This window comes from Mesocricetus auratus, unplaced genomic scaffold (assembly GCF_017639785.1).
Source record: "Mesocricetus auratus isolate SY011 unplaced genomic scaffold, BCM_Maur_2.0 Super-Scaffold_100023, whole genome shotgun sequence".
Classification (NCBI taxonomy): domain Eukaryota; kingdom Metazoa; phylum Chordata; class Mammalia; order Rodentia; family Cricetidae; genus Mesocricetus; species Mesocricetus auratus.
In genome coordinates, this window is record NW_024429204.1 from 11775160 (window position 1) to 11796071 (window position 20912).

Genomic DNA, 20912 nt, shown 5'->3' on the forward strand with positions numbered 1-20912 from the left:
GTCTCTTATAATCATTGATTTGTTCTTTAATTACATGAATATGTGTGGTGTGAATAATTTTTGCCAATTAGTGTCAAGTATTTCTTGGCTAGACAAACTGTCACTAACAAAACACTTTACCATGTCTCTGAATATAATTATTGATGGAAACCTGAACTAACAATGAATATCCTATATGCATAGTTATTTACTATCATGATTTGCTATCAGTTGAAATCATGAGAATAAATTATTCATTGTTAGAGATTCTTACAAGATTGTCAGATTTCTCTCTACACTTGTCTTTGTTACCATTTTATTTTTTTAAAAATTATGTTTGGGTGTTTTGTCTTCCTGGATGTCTGCTTTTCAAAGGTACAGCTTGTGTCTGTAGAGGCCAGAAAGGGTCTCACATTCCCTAGAACTAGATATACAGACCATAGTAGGGGTGATATAGGTGAACTGGAGGCCTCTGTAAACTTTTTCATTTAGTGCTCTTAACAGCTAAGCCATCTTTCTAGCCCTAAATGTAGTACAATGTTTTTGTTTGTTTAGTTTTTGTTGTCTCTGTTTTTGTTGTTGTTTTTCAAGACAAGAGTTTCTCTGTAAAGTCATAGACTATCCTGGAACTCACTCTGGCATTAAAGGAATGCGACTTCACTACCCAGCTATCCCTTTAGTCTTAAAAAAATTAGTAACCCATGAGTACAAAAGTTAATGTATATTTCTGAGTGTACTTTTTTATTTTTTATTTTTCGTGACAGGGTTTCTCTGTGTGGCTTTGGAGCCTATTCTGGAACCAACTCTTGTAGACTAGGCTGGTCTCGAATTCACAGAGATCCACCTGTCTCTGCCTTCCAAGTGTTGGGACTAAAGGCAACTAAAAGTTCAAAGGTAGTTTGGGAGTGCTCTCTCTCTCTCTCTCTCTCTCTCTCTCTCATGTATGTATGACTATCTATCATCTATCTATCAATCTATCTCTGTCTCATAATGCTTTGTCTAGACTTTTTCTCTAACCTTAGAGATATTACACACACACACACATTTTTATTATGTTACTTAGCTAAAAGTTTAATTTACTGTGCCTGTTTCCACAACTCATCTTTGCCAACTTACTTTACATTCCTAAGCCAACCAAACATTTCTGGAATGATCCAAACAGAAGGTAGAGCATATTCAAAAGCGTTTGACAGTGGGTATATTACAGTTTCAGAACTAGCCACAAGCAAGTATGACAACAGCATTGGAGAGGGAAGTCATCCAAAGAATAACATCAAACACAATCTACCAAAGAGAATCAAACTTAAACTTTGGATGAGAAGGAACCATTGAAGTGATGACGATGAAGACAAATGATAGCTCTTGCTTTACAAACATGTTTTATATACTGCTGTGAGAACACAAATGATGAAGGACAGCAGAAGGGAGGACTTTTAGGAGGAAATTTCAATAATTCAGAAAACAATTGTGGGTGGAAATAAGCATTTGCCATGGAAACAGAGCGCCAACCCTATCACAATTAGTTTAACGCTATGGTTGAATAAATCAGCTAATATGAGATGAAATAAAAGGTAAGTTTTAATAATTACTTTAAAGATTATTTTTTCTGAATACCTGGAAAAATCATCATTTGGTTCTATGAGAAATCTTGTAAAGATGACATAATGAGAAAATATCAGAAATTCAGTCACGAAGTTATTAAAATTACAGGTTCATGTTAAAAACCTAGACTTAGAGATTTTTGTAGGCATCAGCATACATAAGAATGGGTTAAGTTCAGAAGGTCTGAACTGGAGGTACGTTTTGAGCCCTTGGTGTAGGAGCCCACAGGATCTCAGGAGGTAACACACTGCAAACTTTGAGGGGAAACATTAATTCACATCTTAAAACTAAGAAAAAAAGACTGAAGGTGAATTATTAGTAAGGTGTATTGTCTCAGAAAACATGGTTCAAGAAATGGAAATAACAGTAACACGTCTAATAGTCTGTTTTAAGGTAAGACCTGAATATTGACAACATGGAGGTCGACACTGATAAAAGTGGGATGGGAAAGAATGGGAGGAGGAGAGATGCATAAATGGATATTATAAAAATAACCTCAACTGTCTCATCAGAATTTACTGGAAGAATGGGAAAGAGAACAGCTTTCAGAGTTTGTTCAAACAAACCACTTCCCTCTCCTGAGACAATTCCTTTTACTGGATTTCTGAAAATGCACTATTTTAGTTTTCCATGCCTGTTTCTGATCCTTGGAAGATTCTTTTCACTTTCTTATGCTACAAGCTCCTGTGTCTAATTCTTTTTTTTGGGGGGGTTATGAGACAGGGTTTCTCTGTGTTGTTTTTTGAGGCTGTCGGTCCAGCCTGGCCCCGAACTCACAGAGAACGCTTGCCTCTGCCTCCCTAGTGCTGGGATTAAAGGCATGTGCCACCACCGCCTGGCCTGTGTCTAATTCTTAATAAGTGGTTTTACCATGGGTTAATACAAAGTTGTCTTCAACATTACTCTGAACTTTAGGAGGGAACTCATCAAATACTATGAATTTAAATACTGGCTGGCCAAGCTTCAATTTAGATTATGAATATAAGTATAATATCATAGTCTTAGATTATGAATATAAGTAGAATAGTGTTATCCTTTTTGACACACTTTTTCTGAGAACGCAAATAAAATCTGTAATTAAATACAGAACATTTGCTATTTTCCTTTTTGCTACTATTTAATTTTTGTATTTATATAATGTGGTGTCTTCAACCACATTAATAAAGGAAATACTGTAAACTTATATATATATATAATTTTTGTAATACATCAACATTGTATCATTCCTTAATTCCCTGATTTATAATACACACACATGTATATATATATGTAAATCCTTCAAGATCAAAGGTTTTGCTCCTGTCTACTCCTACAAATTCTTATTCTTCTAAGACTCTAAGTGTGAGAGTCTGTACAAATATTCCTGTTTCCTTCTACTTTGTCATTATACCTTAACGCTATGCAGTTAATTCCTAAGTTCACCAGAAGTATAAAGTTCCTTCTCAGGGGATTTGTAGCTGTCCTGTTATCTTGCTGTCCAAGCTGTGACACCCACCACACCCTTCTTATGCAAAGATTATTGTCATTTTTACATGTCATATCATTTGAGAAGTATATTTCCTGCTATCTATAGTTATTCTCCATTCCTGCCTCATTTTATGTTCCTCTGGTACTTTTTATACATGACATTCACATTTATAATTGCTTTGGGGTTTGTGATTTAAGTGAAGTTTATACATTTTTTTAATATAAGCACACAAAGAAATAATTACTTCATATACACACTTCCATTTGATCATTCAACAATTATAATTCAAACTTCAGATTTAGTATTTAGTTTCAGTATGATTCAGGTTTGACTGGAGATGAATAATTTGTCTGTGTCTATCTTAACAATCATTTTACACATATTCAAAGTTGGACAGTCTCACGTTGATAGTAAAGAATATATATAGTCCCACCAATTTATTTTGCTCTATAATAATGTCATAATTCACATATGTCATAATTCACATTCATGTGTTTATAAATTTCAATTTGTTATAAAATATTGAAATAAATAAGTCAGCATTTAAAATATTTTAATTTTAATTGATTAGTATTAAGTTAATGAGCTAAAGTTAGTTATTTTGGCTTCTTTAAATCATATATATATACATATATGTATATATTTCATTCAATAGACTGAAATTTCCTATTACCTTAGAAAAGTAAGGAATTTATATTTTAGTGAATACAGTTGATGTTAGTATTTCTAATGCAAATTTATCAGTAATATTTTGATATATTTTATATTAGTCTTTTTATCTGGATACAAGATAATTTTAGAATTGAAGTATCAGAGTAGTGATACTTTGTCTGTTAGCAATCAAAATTACCCTTAAAAGTGAAATATAGGATAGAAATTATAAGAGAAGAGGAAAAGTACTAAATTTGGGAATACAAAAATGTACTGACATATGTATAAAAAAGAATGCAGAGAAAGTAATATACATTTATATAAAAAAGAATGCAGAAAAAGTAACATACATTTAGAAAAGTGAAATCTCTAGACTTTGGTATGGACACACTCAGTTCAGCCTTGCGCATGCATTCAAATTACAATATAGATTTAGATGTTTGCTTCCACAAAATATAAAGTAATTTCTAAAGATACTACACTTTATGCAAGAATGGCTAAATGGATCTTTTTCCCTCTGTGTTGACATTGGATCCACAATATATAGACTTTTTTCAAAATGATACATTCCAGTCTAATTTAGAAAAAACTGTAAAGCAAGTGATAGAAATCATTTTGATGTGAAATTTGGTTAAGGGTTTGATAAGATCTTGGTGAAAGAGGCTCTTGTTTACAGAATTTTCAGCAGGGTTTTCATGTTGCTTGAAAAGAGATTTGAACACTTCGTAAACGTGTTCTTCTCAAATGCCAACAATTCTACAGATTATAATTCTCTCGTGGAATATTAAAAATATTCTACCCTACAGATTAAAATTGATTTTGGCCTACAGCCCTGCTTACCATTTCCCTAAGTGGAAATGCCTTCTGCAGAACTATTAAAGTCAGCTGGATACCAAAGGAAAGAAATGAATGTGTCGTGAAAATAATTATACAGTATATAGGAAGAGTCCTGACAGTAAGGTAAGATCCAGCAGGGTCATCTGTACACAGAGGTGTATGAAAAGCATTAAATACCAAATCAAAGGCATGCAAGAGGCAGAGGAGGCACTGTGCTCTTTAAAGGAAGCTTGAGGGTTTGTGTCCTTTATTTGACAATAGAATTTTCATATAAAAGGAAACTGCCTTTCTTTGCTTTTCAAGCCGTCCGTGGTTACAAGCTAAGCATTCCATCTCAGAGCATTTAACACGAGATTGATGAAGATGGCTCTGGGGTACTGCCATGGTTTAAATCTGTCTAACCCATTATAGAAAGTTTGAAAACAAAATTAAATTGGGTTTAATGCTGCTTGGGCATTTAGGGGAGATCAGAGTCTTAATTTTTCACAAAGTAATTAAAGTATTTCTGGCTGACACACTTTATAAATATTTTATGATTTACATAATTTAATAGGCAGTATGCAAGTTTCATGGTTCCTCACAGAACAGGTAGTTTTGAAAGAAAACATGTGAAAGGAAAAACACTAAATGAACTCCCTGCTGGACAGAGTTAGAGTGTCCTATGAGGTACAGTGGGAATATAGCAGAAATGCTGGCAAATTAAGCATTTCCAGGCCAATGCATTCATGTAACACTAATTGTATTTGATTATATAGTTACAAGACAACAAGAATTTTGGCTAGATAAATAATACTCGGTAGTCAACTCAAGTTGTATTTTAATTATGAATAATAAATTATTCTAATCTCATCAAGAAAACATCAATTCCCAAAGGAAAAATAACATTCAATTTAAAATGTGCAAATAAATGCAAAACATACCAAGTTTCAAAATACATTATGAAAAAATATAGTGCAAAATATATAGTTTGTATTTTACACTGGTCACCTGTTTAAACATACTTTTTAAATTAAGTCATTTATTCCCACTTATTTCAATGCTTTTCAAATGGCTACAGGAGCATGTACAATGCATTAATATGTGTCACATTTTTCCTATCGTTAAAAGTTTTGGTTAGTAGGTGGCTGAATGCCTCAGGGCCAGAGAGTTAGATAATTAGGGGTAAGGGAGCAGATAATTAGAAGGTAAGGAACACCAAAGGCTTCCATAGGAGTGGTCACTGATGATTTGTCAAGCAGACGCTGTTCTTTTCGGCTGTGATTTCAGTAATAGCCTGACAATGCCGAGAGCAGACAGAGATAAGACAGAATGGTTCTTTCCACATGACTATCATGCAGGAAATATGAACCCTAGAACCCCTCCCTTCTACGTGTCTGCGATCATCTTCATTCGTGTTTGGAATCTCCCTTTCACCATCATTATTTCTGTTTCTATGTCAATAACTAAACTGTGAAAAAGGTCACTGAGCTTTTGTTATACCATTAAGATATGAAAGTAAGTATCATTTTGAAGTCTGACAGGTGCGTGACCAGGATTGCTAGAGGTTAAAGTAAGTCATGGACTTTCTAAATCATAAACACATGGTAGTCTGGTCAAAGGAGATGCATTCCACAGTAACAAGGGTGATTCTATATTAGATAAATGATACATAAGTTTTAGTATTTTTAACAAAAATGGCCTGTATCTCTTTCACTTCAAAAGAGTTTGTAACTACTTGCTAGATTTGTACAAGTCTTCACAAATGTAAGATTTCAAAGGTGTACAACATATGTTTTGTATCTGTGTGTGTGTGCGTGTGTGTGTGTGTGCAGTCATGGGAATATAATCTGTTGAGATTTCACAAGGTTAATTTAAAAAATTATTTGTCAATTGTGTGATAATAATCACCGAGTATAATTTTAGCATTATACTATTTTACAGTTACATACGTTTCTTTGATAAAAACCAGCCAAAAGTATTTCCTGAAGAAAATATAACACACAGCCAGCAGAAAATTAAAACCTCTACCAATTCCTGTGAATGCTTGTATTGTCTGACTATCAAACACTACTTCCTTTACCAACAATGAGCTGGATCGTGTCTTTGAAGCAAGCCTGAGTCAAACATTAAGGGCAATACTGCTGATGCCACTGTCAGCAAGAATACTTTCTCATTTTCAGTCAGACATTCAAAACGTTTTATGCATATTGACTAATTTTAAGAATGACCCTGTTGCAACCTTTCATATTTTATCTATATATAATATATACATATGCATATATTAACATTGATGAGAAACAGAGAGCTGCAAGCATTAAGACCTATGTCTACAGTTGGATAACGTGACCTTGCATTTAATACTTTTAACAAATCTGCTGTTTTCCTGAATAGCCTCTGAATGAATGCCTCCTTCTCTGGATGTACACAATGTGGGGTATAGAGCTTTAAAAGACACATGCAGGCTCCACTTGCTACCTTTTCCTGTGTCCTTCGGCAGGTCATAGTAAGTAATTTGTCCTAATATCTTTGGAGCCCTTAAGTAAAATAGAGTGTGAGGATTATATAGAAAGAAGGTATATGAAAATATTCTGCAAAGCGCTACTCATTGTTTGTGTTTGTCTAGTGTTTATTTATTGACTACCTACAATAGGGATGATGGGAATCTAGACAGAAAAATACAATTTTCACCTCCTTCAAGCATGTTGTATTCCTCCCAAATCCTCCTGAATTTCTATAAAGTCATGGTAAGATGAAAGAAGTAATAGAACATATCAGTTTTACATGTGTCCTATTGTTTGAGACTGGGATGCAAACTGTAAGACTCAGTGAAAATGTTTGCGAACTTAAGATTAGCACACAGTAAAAGTAAACCCCACCATCATCTCACCGCAAGAGTCTAAGCCCCATGTTTCCATAGGAACTCTCTGGGTCATTGGGATAAGTGAGGGGTGGCACAGACACCCATGTCATTACCTTACAGACTACTTGCTGCACGACATCCATTTCTGAAATCAATAACTCATAGGGAAATGTCAACTCTTAGAAAAACACCCACATTCAGCAAAGCGGAAATGGAAAGGATAATAATGTGTGTATCTACTTGGAATTTTAAACCTCAGCTAAATCTTGAGTTTCAGTTAGGTCCAAGTGAAGTAACAAAGAGCAATGACTTGGTTATGGGACATCATGGTAAATACAGATCAAAGGTCTAAGCGTTGTATGGCTTAAAAGAACTTCAGCTAGTGTTGATGGGAAGCCATGCAAAGGACATAATGGAGGACAAAGGAGACAGCTGACATCATGCCAAGAGAATCTCCCATGAGTTCCTTGTGTGCATCAACAATTGATGCCCACAGGTGATTCCCTTACTAATGAGAGGCATCTTTAGTAAAACCAGTATTTTCACGAGAACAAATGCTTCATGCAAATTAACTGGCTGCACTCCACCGCTATTAAGAATCACAGGTTATCCTTACATATCTAAAAGTGTTTGGGAAAAGAAATAAAGAAGTGTTGTAATCCTCAACCCCTTAGCACTCACCATGAGAAATGAGTATGCAAGCAAAAAGTCTTTTAGCTTAAGAGACATTAATGCATGCTAAATTTCTTCTAATAGAATTGTATGTGTAACATAAAACTGTTTCCCTAATGAATTTATTACAGTACTACTCTTCCGATTAGTGTACAATTCAAAAATATTGTCTAACAGTTGGCTATCAGTATAACACATCTTTCTCTTACTGCTTGGTTTATTTTATATAGTACAAACTGAAATATTCTAAACTGTTTCAATTGTCTCACCCATTCTATGAAATTAGGAAATAAGGCAATATGATTTTGCTTTATTTTGAATTTTTAATATCAAAATGGCCTATATGTTTGTATTGACATGAAATAATATAGAAAGCAAAGTTAAGTGTTAGTTTTGCTGTCATTTTTAGTGGAAGTATGTATGATGTTTCCTTTCCAGTCATATCAAAGTAGTGTTTATTTCAATAGCTCAGGAACTGATTCTACTTATTAGAAAATAATGAAAATTTACATGCAAAAGCTCCAGAAACATTTAAAATACTTACATCTATCACTATTTTTTAGATCAATTCATTATTTTACCTTGTCTTTCCTGTTACACTTTGCATATAAAAACCTGATTTTAATTGTTTCATTTATCGGGGTCCCCCTTCCACTAGTACCTGTGTTTTTGTGTATGATCTCCCCCAGTCTATCTGTGTGGTCACTCTGTTAGTGTGTAGTATCAACCCCTAACCACAATGAGTGGATTATAAAACACCTAGCAACACTGAAGAAACCCCCAATATATAAACTATATCTTATTCTAAATACAATCATCTGGCTTATAGTTAATTTGGTTACTTTCTCAGATTTGCCTCAAACCTCTTAAGGAGCTGGGATGGCTTTGAACTTCTAATCTTCATGTCTCTACTAGTGCTTAGATTACTGGCTGTGAAATCAGGCTTTATGGGATCAAACCATAGACCTTATACATGCTAGGCAAACAGTCTATTACCTGGAATATATCCCCATCACTCATGACTTCCTTTATCAACATCATTACTTTTATTTTTTTTGGATATATATATACATAATTTCATACCTTCCTCCCCTCTAGCCAGCCCATAGACCCTCCATTGCTTGCATTCAAATACATAGCCATTTTTTCAAGAATTGCTGCCCCTTACATACGTGTGTTTGCATGTACATTAACTTCATTTTTCCATATTAACATAGTTAGCAAGCTAAAATAGTTTTTTCTAAGATGAGCTATATTTTATTCGAACTGAGAGAAATATTTTTTTAAATTTTATTCTGATGAGTATACTCTCTGCAGTTACTTTTGATATTATTTGGATGGGAAATTAGAAATAGAATAGTAATTAGCCAATTTATTGAACCTTACAAGTCTATAATTAATAACAGAATATGAAAAGATAGCTAAATAAATCCTCAGAACCATATTTGTCTTGTAAAAGCTAGTGTGCTATTAATGGGGAAATAAATGTTTCTCAGTGTTTTAGTAAATAAAATTATCTCTGTATTACCAGAAAATTTTCACAATAGGCTTTTAAAAATAAATTAATAAATTTTACATGATTTAAGTTCTTAGGAGTGTTATGTTTTATAATTGCATGACTATGAAATATTTATTTATATTCCAGAAGAAATATTATCAGAAAAGTACCTAGTGTTACTTTAAACAGGCATATAATTATCTGTAATGGTCATTTTGAGTATTAAACTACCCCAACTATCTGTGCTTTTATGTTTATAATGCTAATTAAAAGAATAAGTTCCATAGACAAGAAAAGTCACTAATGTAAGAAGAAAGATATATTTTCTTTCCTGATTGTTTTGTCCTATAATAAAATATACAGTAGAAAATTTTCCAGGTAAAAGTAATTACTCAGCATTGAAAGAAACTTAAAGTAAAAAGTAGTCATATCAAAAAACAAAAATGAGATTTAAAGTCAATCTCAAACACTAAACATCAAGAAAATTTAAATTTTTTTGTGCCCAAAGAAGTCAGTACGTAGACAATGGTAGCTTATATCATAAGCTTAAAATAATGAAGTTTTATGCTACATATATATTTATGATATATATATGTAGGGTTTTATAACAAGATTCAGATACATCATTTATGAAATTACTTGCAACATACTATATTGGAAGCTTAATAATACCTATTAGTTTTTAAAATAAGTGTATACACTATGGAGTGAATGTTTGTTCATTGAGAAACATAGAGTTTCCCTCACTATAATTAGCCTAATTCACTAGACCTTATCAAGCACAGCAGACATTGACTATCTGGTCCAACACTTTCAGAAGAGACATGACTATTCAATTATCAAATTCCATGGGAATGTTTCACAACGAGCAAAATTACATCCTGTTTAATAGATAATTATTAAAATGAATTAATAATGGATGTGTGAGAATACCATAATAAAATAGATGCCAGTCAAAATTAAAATACATGGTTAACTGATTCAGCAAAGCAGAAATGAAAATAAAAAGTAAAACCAAAAACCTGTAAACTTTATAGAAATGTGTTGGGTTTATTTCTACACTTTTCTCTTTTTTTTTTTTTTTTTTTTTTTTTTTTGGTTTTTCAAGACAGGGTTTCTCTGTATTGCTTTGGAGGCTGTCGTGGAACTCGCTCTGTAGGCCAGGTTGGTCTACTCAAACTCACAGAGATCCCCTGCCTCTGCCTCCCAAGTGCTGGGACTAAAGGCATGCGCCACCATTCCCTGTATTGTTTCTATACTTTTAAGTCTGGAATATGTACATAATCTGAAAGAAATTGTATTGGGGAAGAAACTACTTTCCATGTTTGCTTCCTAAATATCATATTTTTAAATGTAGGTTCATGAAAAAAATGTGGGTATTTTTCCTTTGAAAAATGTGGGAAGATTTATTGTAACTGTGAGTTAAAGAAAGCTTCTCACTTTTCATTTTTAACTCTGGTTCTGAAATTAAATATTCAAGTCAGTCACAATGTTTACAGAATTTTCTTCCCCGGACTCTGAGATGTGCATTTTCACTCCTTCCAAACAGTGGATGGTCTAATTCTAACAAAACCTATTTATTGAAGGTATGATCTATTTATTCATTTGTTTATTTATTTATGCCAATAAATCTCAAAAATCTCTATATTTGATGGAAAAAGTATGCCTGGCTATCATGACTTGTGTCACTCATGCAGAAACCCATGCTACAACAATTCAGAAAACAGTGATTGAGTTGCCTATGTGTTTTTGCCTCTACAAGATGAACCACTCATAACAAAACAGTAGAATAAATATGAATAAAAGGTATACAAAGAATTAGGATCACAGGTCTCATATAATAAAAAGGTAGTATATTTTAGATACTTAGATTTGACTGACAGAATCCACTTTGGGTCACCATTTCATTTCCCTAATATAGAACACAGTTTCCTACCATGGGCCATGAGAATTACAGCAGGTGACAACTAGTGTTCAGATGTAAACCCAGCAGAGGAGTGATTATCTGATGGAGGTTAATCCTGTCCAGACCAGGTCTGCAGGATCATTGACTCTAGGAACTGCTGCTCGTTTTTGCTAAAGTAGCTTGTTATCTCCCCAAAACCTGCACTGTACTGTGTAATCTTATGTGATATGTATATGTAATCTCATGGATACATGCCAATCTTATGGATCTGTGAATAGTAAGGAAGATGACTTTTCATTTATCTATATAGTTTTGATATATGGAATATATACTAGGGCATGCTTCATGACTGGATCTATTTGTCCCACAAGGACTGTGGGGTTTTAACAGTCTGCCTTGTTTTCTTGCTTATTGTGACTCCTTCTACTCCGTGAGATGCCTTGTAAAAAATTTACTCACACAGTCAAAACCATTGGTTTCCACTGTCAAATCACTGTTTCATTACCTGAGATAAAACTTAGAAAACAACCTCCTTGCAAATTATGGTTTATTTGGTCAGGACAGTTAGTTGGGAGAGGAGTCTTTCAAACATTTGGGACCTTCAATTGATAGGGGTATGGCATGTCCAAGCTTGTTTGATTCATAGCTCTTGTTAAATATGGAAACGGGTGCTAATCTGTGTATATAAGTTGAGAACTTTGCAACACAAAGGAGGACAGGAAAAGAGCATGATTCAAACATGTGGGTGAGCGCATTCTGTTACCTCTTAAGACAGAAGGTTTTTTCCTAAGCCCTTTCACTACGCTGAGAAAACTGACCTGAACTTAGGCAGGGAGTCAGTATTGCTGAGCTCTACTGGCCCCTGTTAGTTTGGAATAATTTTGTAATTTTTGTACTATGGAAGAATGTTTATATTAAAACCATCTCGAATATATCCTACGGGTTAAACATTCCAAAGATTTTCTTTTGTTTTCTTTTGTGTTGGGGTCTAATTTAGCCTAAGTTTTTCAGTTATAAACAACATTTAAAATGTTGTGGCATAACCAAGCTTTATGGAAGCATGTTGTCCTTGTGGTTACAAAGTCCTTCCAATGAAGAGACATTGCTTGTATGAAATTAGTCTAGTGGTTCCTAGCTGATCATGAAATATAAAATACTCTTAACAAATTTTAATGATTATTAATGAGTATTGGTAGATTGTACAGCTTAAAAATTGCCTTACAGAGTTTTCCTACAAAACATGAATAATGCATAGTTACATCATGGGGAATAAACAATCATGAAAGAATATACAGGGGTTCATAGAACTTATTAAATGCTGCACTTGCTTGTATGTCTATGATAATTATATTAGTACTATCATTTCTAGGACCTATGATTTTACATTAGAAATTGAGATGGCAGAGTGTTAAATAAATTTTAAAGTGTAATGTAATGGTAATTTTCATTCTATTAATGAAGCATTATACAAAACAATAACATGAAAATTTTAAGTAAACATCATACTGTGGAAAACTTTTCTGTACCAATCAATTGAATATTCCCGAAAATCCACATCTACGAAAGCATGATCATGCATGCATTAAGATGGAAATAAGAGTTCCAATTTATGCTGAATGTCAAGTACCAGTATGATGAAGCTTCCTTCAAATAAGAAAACTTCCCAACCTCACAATTTATGATACAAATATAATATTATGTAAGAAATAGCACAGTTTGAGGGTTTTATAATTAAAAGATGTTCAATGAGGTTTGAATGTTGATTAATTTTGAAGATAAAAGACAAATGCGATGAAATAAAAGAAATATTAAGATGATCAAAGAGGAGAAAAAAAGTTTTAACATAGAATGCTTCTAGTGTGATTAAGTTGGGGAAAGAGATCCTTTATATTAATAGGAGTTAACAAGTTCAGCGTAACACCTCAAGGGAAATAGCTTACATGTGAGAAGGACTGTATTGAAATCACAATTTTCCTTATTACATTTGAGTCAAACAGAAGAATAAGTACTGGAATTGTATTACCAGCCTGTGGTTATTTGCTAGCATTGAACAACCAGACTCTGTTTAACCCCGTTTAAAAGAACTGTCCTTTGTATAACAAAAAAGAGTGTATGCAGTTTTTGGGAAAACACACTGTTGTGTGCTCCGTTAACTATGGGAAAATGTAAAAATAGCTCATAAACTACAGTTCAATTTTTAATAGTTTGAAGTGAAGTTACTTGGTATTTAAAAAAGAACACAGATTATAAACAAACCAAAATTTTGGTGTAAAATACTCAACTTGGGGGAATCCAGAATTCTGGTAAGAGACTGAGTTCAAAATTATACAGTCATCAATAATAATTATTGGAAACTTTAGGTGCTAGAGTTACAGGAAATAAGATTTTACTTTCACAAATTAGATTTCTCAAAAAAAATCTCTATAAATTTGTTTTGTGGTATAAACCACTAATGAAAGAGTACTACAGTACACATAGGAACCCTGCCCACCCTGGAGGGCAATGATATTTTGTTGCTGCCTGACAGATTAATGCTTTTAAAATTAATATTGGAAGTTGTGTATGAAATTGAGAGTTGCTTATTTGTGTGTGATTTTGAAACTTACTCTTCCAATAGAGTCTATGTTTACAACCATTTGGATATAAGATTAGAAATATTAAATCAAAAACTTAAAAATAATACAATCTAATAATAAAACATTTACAATATATAATATTGCAACATCATAGATCTACATTCTTATGCCACCTAATTTTCATTTGTGGTGTGCATGTGTGTGTGTGTATGTGCGTGTGTTTGTGTGTATGTATGTGTGTATGCGCGTATCCTACACTAAAATCACCCTACCTTTTGATTCTTGTTTTTCTGATAATAGGAATATGTAAACTCTACAAAATGCTTCTTTTCCTTTTTTATTGGTTTATTTGTGCATCATTTTTCAGTGTCATAGCAAGACAGTCTGTACTGAAGATATTGAACTAAATCTTGAAAACATTACTGCAGTTAATTCAAGGTGAAAGGTAGAACAATGCAAATAAGCTACAAATCTACTGGCAGTTTGAGCCATTGCCTCATACTCCAAGGAATAAAAACCCAATTTGATAATAAGGTTTTATAAAATTCTACCATACTAAAATAAGGTAGTATTTAATTTTGAGACAGACGTGATTTTCCTCATGTTTTCAAATTTATATAAAATGATAACTACGACTTTCATTGGTCAAAGAGAAGGCATCCAACAAAAGGCTTGCCTGGGTTTAATATAAGAGGATAATCAGCCACAAAATTTAGGGGTTAAGTTTTTGATTTCCAGTCTCAAATCGCTAAGCAGAAGAATCACAATTCTAAAGAATGTAGGCCAAAAATGGGTAATTAGAGAGGTGAACCTAGACACTAAAGGATCCACAACAACCATTTCATGTTTCTTAGGGTACCCTGACTGCTGAAATGCAAGTTTTAAAGAGTACAAGTTAATAAGAAAAACAGATAAGATCTTCTATTCAAATGTTAAAAGGAACATTAGTTTAAATTGACAAGTTCAAATTAGCATGAATGGACATCTGTATTAATAAAAGCTATGAAAGATTTCTGTGTGTATTGATCTTTATAAATTATTTTATATGAAATGTCCTGTGTATATTTAACCTACAGTAATATGTGATGGGTAACATATTCTGTTACGGGAAATAATTAGCAAATTTTAAAGCATTTCTGCGCTCAAACTCCATTTATTCTGTAAAGACACGTTGATGAAGAATTTCTATAGGGAATGTTCTACAAATGATTTAAATTATTATACTAGGAACTTTACTATAGCAATATCTAATATTCTACTAAAAATTAAGATACAACTCATACTAAGCTGTTATTATTAAGAGAAATCTCATTCATCCAACATAAGTAGAGGTTTCTTGTCTTCAAGATATTCATTTCTGAGATTTGTCATGCAAAAGATAACATATGTTCTGATACTATTTCAGTTAATATGTGTAAGAAATCTAGAGTCACCATATTAAATTTACAAAATATATGAGATCAAAGAATACCAGAAGAAATATTTCAAAGACTAAAAGCAAAACAAAAAAGAGTTAATGGAATATGTAACTATGGCGATGTACCCTGAGGCTGATACACTATGGAGAGTAAAAGGACTTACTATATATGTAGTCTGACATTGTGTCTACTGGGAACACATACGCTCATGTAGTATTATAGAAACTACATTGTTATTAGAGTTTTATCTTCATACTAAATTTGCCCCAATGAGTTTTCCAAGGTAACACATCAAAAATTATAGCCTACTCTTTCAAAACTATGCCTGTTAATAATATAGGTAGATAATAACTCTTCTAAGGTTAATTATACTTGCAATAACAGACAAACTATGTATGAAAATGGGCTTTAGGTAATAAAGAGCCCATTCCCAACTGTAGGTTTTCTGCAAGAATTTGCAGAGTGCTTTCTGCTAAAGAATGTCATCAAATGCAAATATTGTATCTTCTGCAAAATTCATTCTAGAAGTCACAATGGTCTTCACGTTGATCTTTGTTCTATAAAAATCTATTAGCTTTGATATGTAATTTAGTCATGATCACATATTTTCTTAGAAAGAGTGACATTCTTTTCTTATTTCGATCCCTCTTCATAAATGTTAAGGGCTTTTTTTTTTCTCTCAGACCACACGATGTAATGGTACATACCCAAATCATTTTTATACTTCAAGAGAGACAGAGGTCATCATTGAACATACCTTGATAGGGAGCACTAAAACCCCGGTAGCGGTGATTACTGTCTGTGACAAAATGCAGTCTGAGCCAATTTTTGTTGCTGATAATTGGTGGTGGTATATTCATTCCAGACAACCTGAATTATGAAAGACAACAACATAAAAATTTAAAAAGCTTTTCAGCAGTAAACATTCTTACTGACTTGGGACCAAAAGGTACCTTCCTGCATAAAATATAGAAAGCAATGACTATGCTGCCAACATTTTAAGGAAATGCAAAAATATTTATGTATTATAAAATCCATCATAGTACAATAGTACAATTTCAACTATTCTATTTTGACCAGGTTGCATGTATTACTGAAATCTACTGTAAAGTTCACAACTCTCAATTACAGTTTACAATTGATAATAGATTTATCAGCTTGATAAATATTAAAGATAGTAAGCATTTAGTTGATGGAGATACCCATGGTATTTCTCTGCAGAGAACAACTGACCATGATGGAATAGTGAGTTTATGTTACTATGATAAGATATCATGACCTGAAGCAACTTTTGGAGGACAGGGTTTACTCCTGTTTATATCTCCCTCACACAGTCCATCGTAAATTCAGGGAAAGAACTCAAGGCAAGAACCTCGTGGAAGAATATGAAACAGAAACCACTGGTGTGTCCTGCTTACTGACTGGGTCTTCATGCCTTGCTCAGCCTGTTTTCTTATACAGATCAGCGCTATCCACCTAGGGATAGTACCACCTACAGTGAGCTGAGCTGCCCCATATCAAACAGTAACCAAGAAATTATCCCTCAAATTTGCTTATATGCCTCTCAGGGAGGCATCTGGTCTTTAAGTTTCCTTCTTATCAGACATGTCTGGATTGTTGTCCCGTTGACAAAAATAACGAGCATATTCAATAAATGTCTGAAAAACCAAGATCTGAACAATAACAATGCCAGTTGACATGTTAGCATGGTGTGCACAAATACCACAGGCTCCATGTCTAGATAAATATCTACCATCTATTAATGACTGTTAAGGTAAGTCCCTTTACCAGGAATGAATGTTCTAGATCATTATCTAACAACAACGGGTGAGCCTGAAAATCCTACACTTACCGGCAACACTAAATGGACAGTATTTTGCACACACACACACACACACATATATATGTATATATATTATATGTGCACCAAATATGTAATAAATTATATATATTACATGTTTATACCTACATGTATCAATAATTTTCAAGAGAAAGAGGTCATGAATGGGAAGACATAGAAGGATTTTGTAGGAGGGGAGGCAAAGAGAAAATAATATAAATAAAGCATGTATACAGAACATTTAAAATGTTAATTTAACTGAATTTTGAAAGAACAATTTACAATTGTGTAAGTCAAATGTACTGACCTATTTGTATTTCCCCAACTTCAGTATTCATAGATACAGTCAATATCAAACTGATATTTATTCATGTTCTCCGAGATGGGGAAACCTAAGTGTTGTCTCAGCTCTCTCACTCGCCTGCTTGTCTCTGTTCCCCGGGTTTTCTGTCTTGATCGTTTGATGCCTTGATGTCCTTGTTCCCCTGGCCCTGAGATGAGAAGCTTTCTTCACGCATATCCTATTCCCCATGACCTTGTTAAATTAATTGTCCTGTGTTCAGCCTCACTTTCCACTCCTCTGATTCATTCATTTATCTTATCTCAGGACACTTTAATGTACTTCTTTTAAGGGCTGAAATAAATATAATTCAGCTTTATTTACTTACTCTTAATCGTTGTCTGACAAGCCAGCTTTGAAGAAGGAAGGTTAAACCAGATGTTTAATCTCCTTCTGCGTCCTCAGAGAACACCTTGCATCCTTTCTTGTCTCGTTTCTTACTTATGCAGTTTCTGTTTTTCCCACTGTTAAAGTTTCCTGGTAGCATGTTAATCTATAGTTTTAAGTATATTAAGTAATTTGTAATATTGAAATGTTGGGAATAATTATCAAGAAAATTAATAAATAGAAATAACCAGGGCAACAAAACCTAGTTTTAAGTACATATGTATTTGTTCTCATTCAGCAACACTTTTTAATCCCAATTTTATACCATTATCAAATATTTACTTTTACTTTACCTGAAATCTATCTGGAATGTTATTTTGTTTTTAAGACTTTATAATGCCTAACGTGTATGTAATCCAAGATGCAAAATACTTGTCAAGAGTGAAGGGTAGTTAAGTTTCTTACCTTTTTCTATTGCTACTTTTTTAAATGATCATCATTAGCTTAGAACTTATCATTTAGAATATGTTAACTCACAAATAATAAAAAATCTAGATTCTGTCATAACTTGTTACAATTTTCTCAAATTATGTTCTGAAATGTTGTACAGAACTGCTTTTAGAGTTGGGGAAGACATACTTTTCAGCATCTTTTTAAAAAATTGCTCTTAGATAACCACATACTCATAGTTATTTTTTGTTTGATCTCAGAATTTGATAAACTTATATGACAAGTCATCTTTGTATGTCAATATGATACAAGAGTAGTTTACAGAACCCTTCTAGAAACAGTTAAAATTATCATTGATAGTTACAAAGAAGTTCTTTATATAGTCTTAAAAAGTGCTACTGTGTTTAACAAATCAAAACAGAAAACATACCAATTTTACATTTTTCCCTTTAAGTTTCAATTGGACAAAAAGTAGATAGACACATAATTCATGGATGGAATGTTTCCTGAGAATACTATGCTAGGCGTGATCAAGATTCACGAGGATGGTATGGTACAAGTAGCCAGACTGAATTGTTTGCATTTTCTTTGATAGATGTGTGACCTGGCTATGTGTGACTGGAAATATGCATTGTTTAGTTGAATGGGTTTATAATAACATAGAATATTAAGGTATAAATCTCAATATGTTCTGTAGGGATGATTGCAGGTGGAATTAACTAAAGAGGAAAGAGCCCTGTGATTGTAGGTAGCATGATCCCATAGATGGTGCACATGGCTAACACAGGGGCAAGAAAAGAGGCTCACAGAAGAATACCAGCATCCTTTACTCTCTTCTTCCTAACCTGCTATGATTTAAACTTCACTATTCCACCTGGCCTTCCCTGTGATGAGTAACTGTATCCTCTAAAAACAATAAACAAAATAAAATTTGCCATGAGTAAGATGTTTCAGTTTCAGAGGATCAGCTATGAGTATTCAACAGTAATACATTGTACAACCAAAACTGACTAATGCTGTTGCAACCATGAAAATAAAATTATAATTAAGAGCCTACCACCAGCATCTGCAGAGACAGATTTATTATTTTCCTTCCTTCCTTCTTTTTTCTTCTTCCTCTCTTTCTTCTTTCTGTCTTGTCATTGGCAGACCCACTCCAGGGCATGAAGCATGATAGCACAGTTCTCTACTGCTTATTCTCTTCCTCCCTAACTCTTCTAAACAATTAAACATTGACCTCATTTTATGAGGTTAGGATTACCCTTATACTATAATGAAAATCAGCACAAAAGCTCTCAGAATACAAGTTAAACATAAAAATTATTCATTACTATTATACATGAATATTGAAAATATTAATCACAAAACTCAAACACTTCAGTATAAAATCATTATTTATCATGCCTGCAATCTGTAAATTAAAAAAGGGAGGAAAAGGCCAACTATAAATAGTTCTTACAGAAAATGGAAGAAGAAATCATCAGACACTAATTCCAATAATGTAACCAGGCAACGGCATCATAGGTCCAAATGACTACACACAAATACATACCTTGAAAAAAATACATATAGATGTATATGATTTTGTGATTTCTATTCTTGTTTTGCAAGTTGGCTACATATGAAATTAGCTGTGACCCAAATATTAGGGGACACTTGTAATGAATTTTTCTTCATTGGATCATTAGACACAGGAAGACCCACCTTATATCTGGGCCACACCTTCTGTTGACAGCCTATATAAGGAATGTGGAAGAGGAAAACACTTATTCCTTGCCTCCTTGAGCTCACTACACTGGGAAGATGTTTCCTTCGTTGGTACCAGAGCCCACCACTCTGAAATATACAAAAGAGCGCCAGAGACCTCCAACCCTGTGGACACAACAGCTATTGGATTCTTAGACTTTCGAGCAGGAGACAACCCTTGTTGGACTACCCAGACAATTTCATCGAAGATACTCTAATAAGTCACACACACACGTGTGTGTGTGTGTGTGATTATATTATATATATATTAATTTGTATATAATGAATTCCATCTTTTATCCATTCAATACATTCTGTTACTCTTTTGTATTTGTATTTGAGAACCCCAAATAATACAACATTCCATATGTACTTTGCAAAATGCAAGCAGTTTATTTTTTTCTGTATACATTTATAGTATACATCGTACTCAAGTAGGAGAAGTAGAGTGAACATTAAATGGATGGACCTAGGGAAAAAAAGAACATCCAGACATAAAAATATAAGTACAGTGGTATTATATTTACTTACATAAGGATGTCAGCTATTAAGTTTTTAAGTGGTCAATAAGCTGGCTAAAATGTATATAATCACAGAGGATATGAATAAATTAAGAGACTAGGAGAAAGAAAAGATGTCCCTTGGAAGCAGAAATAGAATAGATAGTGTGAATAGACTGATGAACTGGAGATGATAAGGGAATACAGGGAGAAACAGTTAAATCAAAGGACATTGAGGCATTTCTTGGAAACTTAATACAGTA

General features: G+C 33.3%; 1 protein-coding gene across 5 annotated transcripts in view; it reads right to left on the bottom strand.

The window, feature by feature from the left end:
• Nucleotides 1–20912, bottom strand: part of Csmd3 (CUB and Sushi multiple domains 3) — a 1035998-nt gene that overhangs the window by 671829 nt on the left and 343257 nt on the right. For all 5 annotated transcript variants that reach the window (XM_040730388.1, XM_040730387.1, XM_040730386.1 and 2 more), the window contains exon 6: nucleotides 16204–16316. In XM_040730388.1, the coding sequence (XP_040586322.1) occupies nucleotides 16204–16316 (113 nt within the window). The remainder of the gene's footprint in view (nucleotides 1–16203; nucleotides 16317–20912) is intronic.